At 42.5% G+C, this 10,105-nt stretch overlaps 1 protein-coding gene across 2 annotated transcripts in view; it reads left to right on the forward strand.

Moving 5' to 3' along the window:
* Nucleotides 1-5,618, forward strand: part of CHMP3 (charged multivesicular body protein 3) — a 44,878-nt gene extending 39,260 nt beyond the window's left edge. For both annotated transcript variants that reach the window (XM_059659223.1, XM_059659224.1), the window contains 2 exons: nt 482-596; nt 5,104-5,618. In XM_059659223.1, coding sequence (XP_059515206.1) covers nt 482-596; nt 5,104-5,249 — 261 coding nt within the window. In that variant the 3' untranslated portion in view covers nt 5,250-5,618. The remainder of the gene's footprint in view (nt 1-481; nt 597-5,103) is intronic.
* Nucleotides 5,619-10,105: the final 4,487 nt, after the last annotated feature.

Genomic DNA, 10,105 nt, shown 5'->3' on the forward strand with positions numbered 1-10,105 from the left:
CTGTGAGGTAGGTGTTTTATCCCCTTTTACACAGGAGGAACCTGAACCTTGAAGTTGCCAAGTAACTTACAGATCGGGGCTTGTCTGACCTTATCACCTGAGCTGCCCCGGAGGAAGTGGTGTAGGAAGTGCCTTGTGCAGTGCTTGCCCAGACGGGTGGGGACGCTCAGGCATCTGTCTGCAAGGTGTTCCCCAAGCACCGCCGTTGTAGTGTGGGGTGCTCTGTGAAGCTCTGCCGAGAGCAGTGAGAGGCCCACCTCCACGCTTGGTGCTAAATTGGGAGAAGAGTTTCCTTTTCACCCTTCGCCTTTCTGCAGAGAGGGCAGCTCCAGGGTTTCCTGTGGCCACATTCTTGTGTGTGAGCCCGCAAAAGGGTGGACTGGCCTGGGAGACCCTGAAGTTCACTGGGCACTCACCCTTAAAGGTATCTTTTGAGAACAGATTTAACTGTTGGAAGTGACCTGGTTTATTCTGTGTTTAGGCAGGGATCATAGAAGAGATGTTGGAGGACACTTTTGAAAGCATGGAAGACCAGGAAGAAATGGAAGAAGAAGCAGAAATGGAAATTGACAAAATTCTGTTTGAAATTACAGCAGGTAGGACCCTGACGTTCTTCCCTTCTCACCTCCTTTCATGGCCATTCTTCCTGCACTCACTAAATTAGCTAACAGCTTTTTCTTTAGGCTATAACTTCCTTCTACATTTTTAATTTTAGATTGTGCAAGTTATTTCTTGAAAAATAGGCACATTATCTGTAAACATCTTTTTTAAGACACAGAAATAAAGAGTTTTTTTTAATTCCTAGAGTTTTCAAAGGTGAAAGGTGAAGTATTGGTGTCAAAAACTGCATTTGGGAGTTTGAATTGGTATAAAATTTCTAACTAACTGACCTAGAAGATTGACTTGTGGTAGTTTACTCTGGTAATTAAAGAGGGCTGAATGATTTAACTCAAGGATGTCTGTAGTAGTCTTGTTTATAATACTGAAAAGTTCTAAACAAGTTAAATGCCTAAAAACAGAATATTGGTTAAGTCAAGTATGTTATATATGTTTTAGTGGAATACATTATAGTTGTGATAGGTAATGTAGAAATTAATATATTAGTGACATGTAAATATGTTCACTATGCATTATGTGAAAAAAACCTATGGAAATAAACATTTTTATGTAAAAGTCACATCTATAGAAAAATAGTAGTTATCTCTGAGTGATGGTTAATGAGGTTTATTTGGATTTTTTTCCCTGTTCTTTTTTAAAGTTATTTTTCACTTACAGTTGACATACAATATTATATTAGTTTCAGGTATACAACATAGTACTAGACAATTATATCCTTTTGAAGTGATTACCCTGATAAGTCTAGTACCCATCTGACACAATATATACATATATACATTTCTTTTAAATTTCACTTATTGATATTGTTAGTGAGAAAGGAAAGGAGAAAGTGAAACATTGATTTGTTGTTCCATCTATTTAGGCATTCATTCATTAATTCTTGTATGTGTCCTGATAGGGATCAAACCCATAACCTTGGTGTATTGGGATAATTCGCTAACTAACTGAGCTACCCGGCCAGGGCACATACATATTATTAACTATATTCCTTATGCTGTACTTTATATTCCTGTGACTATTTTTATAACTGGTAGTTTGTACTTTATAATGACTTTCACCCATCTGCCCAACCCTTCTCCCATCTGTATCTATGAGTTTGTTTCTGTTTTGTTTGTTCATGTACTTTGTTTTTTACACTCCACACATAGATGGAATCATGTGGTATTTGTCTTTCTCTGTATGACTTATTTCACTTAGTATAATACCCTCCAGGTCCATCCATGTTGTTGTGAATAGTAAGATTTCATTCTTTTTTATGGCCATTGTATGTATGTACCACATCTTCTTTATCTAGTCATGTATTGATGGACACTTAGGTGGCTTCCCTATCTCACCTATTGTATGTGAAATGACCTCTTTGTCTTTTATGATAGCCTTGGTTTTAAAGTCTTACTTTGTCTGATATAAGTATTGCTACCCCCAGCTTTTTTAAAATTTACATGAAATACCTTTTTCCATCTCTTTATTTGCAGTCTGTGTGTCTTTCCATCTAAAGTGGGTCTCTATTGGCAGCATATATTGCCTTGTCTTCCAGATCACTGATGTGATCCTCTGCTTCATCTTATCTGCTGTAGATTCTCACTAGTATATTCTTTCTCTGCTTCATCTAATCTGTTGTAGATTCCCTCTAGTATATTCGTTCCAATAACTGTATTTTTCAGTTCTGACTTTTTATTATTTTTATTTTTTTTATTGACTTTTAAAATATATTTTCAATCTATATCCTTTTTTCTGTTTTCTGTCTCTTTGTTGAAGTTCTCAGTGAGTTCATCTATTTTTCTCCCAAATTCATTGAGCATTTTTACAACCAATGTTTTGTGCTCTGTATCTTGTAGATTGCTTGTCTCCATTTCTTTTAATTCTTTTTCTGAAGTTTTGTCCTAGTGTTTCCTTGGGGGCATGTTTTTTGTCTCCTCATTTTGGCTGACTCCCTGTGTTCGTTTCTATGTGTTATGTAGATCTGCTAGGCCTCCCGGTCTTGACAGAGTGAAGTTACATAGAAAGTGTCCTGTGTGGCTCATTGACACAGTCTCCTTAGTCATCTAAGCCAGGTGCTCCGGGGGTGTCCCCTTCATGAGTTGTAGTTGAGCCCCGAATGCTGCCAGCATGTCTGCGGTTTGGTTTGACCCTCAGGCTGACCGGCTGTGAGTGCTGCCACCAGTATAATGGACGAGGTGTGGTGCAGGGCTGACCCCACAGAGCTGGAGTCACTTTGGTGGGCTCTGGGGCAGCCAAGTCTGACCCTAGGGTGTGTCAGTGGTGGAGCCGTTTGATTCCGACTCTGGTCTGATCTGAAGCTGGCCACTAGGTTTGTTGGGTGTGAGGCCTCTTGGGAGTGGCTCCGGTGCAGGCCAAGGTCAGCCACCCCTTGTGCTGGGCTTGGGACCACTTGGTAGGAGCTAAAGTGATCTGCACTTGTGCTGGTTTTGGAGGTGTTTGAGAGGGGGGCACACTGTGAACCAAGGCTGGCTGCCACTTGTGCCAGGCTTGTGACCCTGTGCTGGGCACTGCGAGGTGAGCTCAGCCAGCTGCGACGCGTGCCTGCCTGGCTATGGCTGCTTAGTTGGAGCTACTCGATAGGCCACAACTGGCTCCACTTAGGACAGGCTTGGGGCCACCTGATAGGAGTTACAGTGTATGTGGAGACTCTTAGCACTTGTGCTGGTCTTAGGATGCAATGCATGCTGAGGCAGCCATCACATGTGTGAGATGTGTGGACCTTTGAAAAAGTCTGCAGTGCAAGTCTGTGGCGCCCACCACTCATGTGAGGTGTGCAGATTTAGGGGAAAGGCTGTAGCTTGAGCCGAGGTGGGCTGCTTGTGTGAAAGAGCTGCTGGAAGGGGCTCAGGCCAGGCAAGGGATTTGGGCGGGGGGTGGGGCAGGGTGGGGTATCACCAAGGCAGGGTGAGCGGTGTTAGTCAATTTAAACGAGAGAACAAATTTGATACCTTCCAGTATCAACCCCTGGGGAGAGCTGCCTTCTCCCCTATCCCCCCAGCTCTTTCCCTGAAATTAGTCAGTTCAGTTCCTTCCCACATGCCCTCCTCCCCATGTGCCCCTGACGCTTTTCCAGCCACTGCCCCTGTGCTGGAACTTAGAGCCAGTGAGTTTGTGAATGAGTGAGTCCATGTGGGCCCCACACAGTCAGCACCTCAGTCTCTAGTGGCCCTTCGTGTTTCCCGGAAGCAACCCCTGCTGATCTTCACGGCCAGATATTATGGGCACTTCCTTCCCAGCACTGGAAAGTCTGGTTTGTGGCTGAGTTCCCTCACTCTCCAGGGGGACCTCTGCAGCCGAGATACCCCTCCCATTTCTTTTCTTTTTTTTAAATATGTTTTGAGAGAGAGAGAGAGAGGGATAGAAATATCGATGAGAGAGAAACATCAACATCAATCAGCAGCTGCCTCCTTCATGCTCCACACTGGGGATCAAGCCTGCAACCTGGGCATGTGCCCTGACTGGGAATCAAACCGGTGACCTCTTGGTGCATGGGTCAACGCTCAACCTCTGAGCCACACTGGCTAGGTTCCCTCCGTTTCTTAATTGCCACACCGTGCTTGTGAGATCCGCCCATTTCACATCAGTTCAGCTGGGTGTGAATTCTGTTCAGCTAGCCTTCAGGGGTCCTCAGTGATGGTTCTATAATTCACTTGTAGTTTTGATGTGATTGTGGGAGGAGGCGAGTACAGCATCTACTCTGCCATCTTGATCAGAAGTTGAGTTTTTAATCTTTATTTTTCTGGATTTTCTGAGTTTTTTGTTTGATAAAAAAAAATATATATATATATATTTTTTATATATATATATATAATTGGTGAGATTTAATTACTGTTTTTTCATTTGTTTTAATTTGTTGGGGGAGAGAGGAGTAGTTACTCCATACTCCAGAAAAACATTTTTTGAAGATTTAGAAACAATTTAGTTAGATTTGAAATCTTCATGAATCTTGAAAATTAAGTATTCAATAGTGTTTAGGAATTTAGATCAAGAGCTTCAGAACCAAAATTGTTTTATTTTATTTTTTCCATCACCATTTATCCCCTCTGTGCCCTCTTCCACCTCTTCCTCCCCCTCCCCCCACAATCACCACACTGGTGTCCATGTCCATGATATCTCTCTCTCTCTCTCTCTCTCTCTCTCTCTCTCTCTCTCTCTCTCTCTCTCTCTCTTCCTTAGTCCCTCCATCACCTCTGCCCCTGCCACCAGATCTGTCTGCCTGCTTTTATGAGTCTGTCCCTATTGTGCTTGGTAGTTCAGTTTGTTCATTCAGAACCAAAATTCTTAAAATCAAAATCTTTATAGTTATTATGACTTTGGTGTCATTACAGTTGGTATTTGCACGTTTGTCATCACGAGCAAACCCTCACCAGAACAGCTTGTTTCCTTGCCCCTTCTCTGTCAGACTGGCCCTGGCCTGGGAGGCGGGAAGAGGATGGGCCATGTCTAAGCCAATGTGCTGTTGATCTGCTCGCTGTTTCTTTCCAGGGGCCTTGGGCAAAGCACCTAGTAAAGTGACTGATGCCCTTCCAGAGCCTGAGCCTCCAGGAGCCACGGCCGCCTCAGAGGAGGAGGAGGAGGAGGAGGAGGTGCTGGAGGCCATGCAGTCGCGGCTGGCCACGCTCCGCAGCTAGGGCCGCCCAGCTGTGCCCCGAAGCTCTTCCATGGCCCGCCCGCCAGGTGCGCACTCCGCTGAACGGCCGCTATTTATGTGTCTTGCACTACACCTCTGTGAGGAAGCTTTGCATTCTGGAGGAGGTTTTTTTCACTCTCTGCAGAGGTTTGGGGTCTCAAAGGATTGTTCTGGGGACGTGCTGTAATAAATGCATCATTTACAGGAGTAGAAACGGAAGAATCCTTTCGGAGGGAGGGCAAAGAATTTGGTCTCCTCGCAAAACACTTCTGAGAATAGAGTTCATTGCCTGATGTTGAGGACTCTGTACATTTTTTTGTCTGTAAAACACTATATGAATGGATTTTAATAAATGTCTGCTTTAACACTTGGTCTCCTTTTAGGTTGTCATGTGCAATGAACTTTCCAGGTGTTTGCTCTTCCAAGTTATTTCATAATGGAAGTAATTTGGAAAGAGAGCATAAGACTTGGAAGCTCAGGAGAAGGGCTTCTCCCCTGTAGTTGCTTCTCCCCAGCCTTCGCAGACGTAGCGTGGGAGCCACTGTGCGCTTTTTGCCATCTGTTTAACTAAAAAGATACTTGGAGATTATGACCCTTTGTCCTGTTTCAATGGCTGTTTTAATGTCCTGAAGGGTATGTAGAGGGAGGGTAGGTGGGCTTTTCTTCCCTTCCTTCCCATTGCAAGTTGTATCCAGAGCAGAGAGCTGTGAGATTAGGACTTTTTCAGATTGCCTGATCCTGCTTTGAGCTGGTTGTCTCGGGTGCATGGGATATGGGTCTACCCATAAGTGCTTTCTCTAAGCCAGGGCTGACCAGTGAGAGGCATGGTGTGGCCATGCATTATAATCAACTCTCACACATCTGAAATATTCCTGCGTTACATTTATAAATAATTCAGGAGCAGTTTATATTTGTGCTTGACAGTTTATAAAGCTCTTCTTTTGACACGTGATCTCACTCAGTCTTCACAAGTAAGAAAAAGAGCTCACCTTGCACAGGATGCAACCCAGATCCCTGTGGTCCAAGTCCTATGTATAGTAAACCAGATAGGAAGAAACCCAGCCACTCATCACAGGTTGTATAGAGAAATCCTGAAGTTTCAGCTGTCGCTGCAGTGAGGCCGTAGTCTCATCATGCAAAATGGAAATCTTGAATCCAGGGACCGTCCTGTTACTCTGGATTTTATCGTCAGGATCCACTTTGTCTTTTAAGTAAACATGCTTTAGAGCAGTTTCAGGTTCATATCACAATGATTGGGAAATACAGCATTCCCATATACCTCCTCCCCAACCCATGCACAGACTTCCCACTTGGTGTATTCACATCCCACACCACAGAAGTACATTTGTTACATTAGTAATGGCTTCTTGCCATTACTAATATGCGTGTAAGCTTTCTTTATGTCTTTTGATGGCTTGGTAGGTCATTTCTTTTTATTGCTGAATTTCCATTGTTTGGATGTATCACGCTATCCATTCATCTACTGAAGGACATCTTGGTTGCTTTCGAGTTTTGGCAATACGAATAAAGCTGTAAATGGCCATGTGCAGGTTTTGGTGTGGATACATGTTTCAGCTCATTTGGGTAAATACCAAGGAGCACAGCTTCTGGATCACATGGTAAGCGTACGTGTAGTTTTATAAGAAACTGCCAAACTGTCTTCCAAAGTGGCTGTACCATTTTGCATTCCCGCCAGCAATGTGCGAGAGCTCCTGTTGCTCTGCATTCTTACCAGCTTTGGTGGTGTGGTGTTTTGGATTTTACCGTTCTAACAACTGTGCAGTGGTATCTCACTTTTGATTTGCAATTGTCTAATGGCATGATGTGGAATATCTTTTCATGTGTTGTTTTTTTTGTTGTTGTTTTTTTTGTTTGTTTGTTTTTTTGCCATCTGCAGATCTTCTTTGGAGAGGGGTCTGTTTAGATCTTTTACTCATTTTTCTTTCTTTTATTTTTCTCCATAACCCCGCCCCCCCCAATTACCACACTGTTGTCCATGTCCATGAATTCTTTCTCCCTCTCTTTTTTTTCTTTTTTGCTCAAACCCTCTGCCCATTTTTTAATTGGGTTGTTCGTTTCCTTATTATTGAGTTTTAGGAGTTCTTTGTGTGCTTGGGGTAATCGTTCTTTATCACATGTGTGTTTTGCCAATATTTTCTCCCAATCTCTGGCTTCTCATCTGATACTCTTCACATTGTCTTTCACAGAGCAGAAGTTCTTCATTTTACTGAAGTCCAGCTTAGCAGTTACTGGTTTCATGATTGTGCCTTTGGTATTGGATTGTAAAAGTCCTCACCATACCCAGGGTCACCTACATTTTCTCCTACGTTATATTCTAGGAGTTTTATAGTTTTGTATTTTACATTTAGGTCTGTGATTCATTTTGATTTAATTCTTGCGAATAATTTAAGGTCTTTGTCTAGATTTTCATTTTTGCACATGGATGTCCAGTTGTTCCAGTACCATTTGTTGAAAAGACTGTCTGTGCTGCATTTTATTATCCTTGCTCCTTTGTCAAAGACCAGTTTACTGTATTTATGTGGGCCTATTTAAGGGCTCTATTTTGCTTCGTTGATGTATTTGCCTATTCTTTTACCAATACCACACTGTGTTTTTACTTTCCACTCTGTTGATTCAAGTAACTTTACAGTAAATGTTAAAGTCAAATCAAAGCTCCAGCTTTGTTTTTCCCCTTCAGTATTGTGTCAGGTATTCTGTCTTTTACCTCTTCAAACAAACAGTAGAATTGATTTGTCAACATCCACAAATTTACTTGCTGGGATTGGGATTGGGATTGCATTTAAGTCCATAAATCAAATTGAGAAGCACTAACTTGTTGACAGGATATTGTTTTATGATTGCATTTGTCTGGCTAGTTTATTCACAGCATGATATTGGAATTAAATGCTCGTAACCCCTGGGCATTTTGGATCTTATGTGGATAGTCAGAATTTATCCAGGCGGGTGGATGGACAGTCAGAATAAATAATAACCACTGTTCCAGCCATTCAAGTAAAAGGGTCTAAATTTAGGGCTTGTTTTAATTGTTTAAAGGGGTTCTGTGTTCTTCATTCCTGCTTTGAGGCCTGGGAAGTACAATGTTGGCTCAGTGTCATGTTAATATTCCATTTCCCCTCAGTACTCTCTTGGGCATCTTGGAAATGAAGGTGAGCCAGATCCTCTCTGGCCCTGGAAGGATCCACAAGCCAGGAAGGGAACGAGTGATGTAAACAACTGCAATAAAAGTTTTCCTCTGTGCTCAGGCCTTCCACGTAGGTCCAGCCCTGGTGGCACCAGCTCCCACTCGTCCCACATTAACTACTGATCGAATCTATTTGGTGCCCTGAAATAATGTCAAGGGCACCCAGAATAGCATTCCACAGCACCAACTCATTTGTTTGTTTTTAAACACAGCTTGCTTGGTAAAAATCACTGTCTAGCTTGTGGTAGTCACTCAGCAGTTTATTCTAGGGCAGTGATGGCGAACCTATGACACGCGTGTCAGAGGTGACACGCGAACTCGTTTTTTTGGTTGATTTTTCTTTGTTAAATGGCATTTAAGTATATAAAATAAATATCAAAAATATAAGTGTTTGTTTTACTATGGTTGCAAATATCAAAAAATTTCTATATGTGACACGGCACCAGAGTTAAGTTAGGTTTTTCAAAATGCTGACACGCCGAGCTCAAAAGGTTCGCCATCACTGCTCTAGGTAGATGGTAACCTCTCCCCGTGTTACCTATCAGCGATGATAGCTGTTAGCACCCACGGCTCACATGGCCTTAGGCCTCTTGTCTTGCATATTTCCAGGTGTGTCTCCTTACTCCTGGAGAGAAGGGGTTATGACTCATATTTGTTCTCAATTAGTACTCGTCATGCCTGCCTCTTCACCTCTTCCTGACACCCAGCTATGAAAACAACTGTAAAACATCACAAAGCTTTCAAAGCTCTGAAGAACTGGGACTGTTTTTCTTGTCCTACCCTAGTGACAGATGCTCTTCAAATGCTAATACGTGTTACCGGTTAGCAAGGCTCTTAAGTGAAATAAACTTGGGAAATGTTTGGTTAAAGTAAACATAAATCAGGTTTCTTTATTCAACTTTTCAGAGCCTTTCATATGCTTTTTCCAAATGTATTTGACCAAAATAGTTTCTTTTGAGATAGCAGAATTAACATTTTCTAGCTACTGAGCCATTTAAAAAATACAAGCCTTTAAACCACAGTAGGGAAATATCTATTTTTAAGCTAAGAAAATTCTACACATAATTAATTATAGTTTTAAAAAATATGTTTATAGAGTGATGTCAGCAAAATTATGGAGTAGACAACTCCAAACACTCAGCCCTCCAAAGAAACATTGAGAAAAAAACAAACAGCCAACCAATTTTGTCAGAACTCTGGAAAGCAAACAATTGACACTATCCAAATGGATACTGTATTAAGGAAAAGAGAAACTTAAAAACAAAGCCGGTGGCATCTTTACTTGTCCTTGCCGCGTCTGTTTCCAAGCTTGGCAGCAGCCTGGAAAGCAGCAGCCCACGTTATCAGCATGGAGCCCTGGTTCCTAATCCAGAGGAACGGAGCAGACCGTACTCACGAATTATGGGTGCCTGCCCTAACCTGTCCAGGGGTCATTCTGAACAACTCACATAAGGTGCTCACCTTTGGTTTGCCTGTCTTGGAACTTGGGGTGGAAAAGCAGCAGTCATTACTTTAAAACATGTTAAGGAAATTTTTAAAATGTGCTCCCTTGGGGGAGCATGTCCTTGCCATTCCCTTCCCCCTTCCCCCACAGGCACACATCTCCTAAACTCCCAGGGACCCCAAAAGCTTGCAATTAGGGGAGCAATGGGCAG

The sequence above is a fragment of the Myotis daubentonii genome, chromosome 12 (assembly GCF_963259705.1).
Source record: "Myotis daubentonii chromosome 12, mMyoDau2.1, whole genome shotgun sequence".
Lineage (NCBI taxonomy): Eukaryota > Metazoa > Chordata > Mammalia > Chiroptera > Vespertilionidae > Myotis > Myotis daubentonii.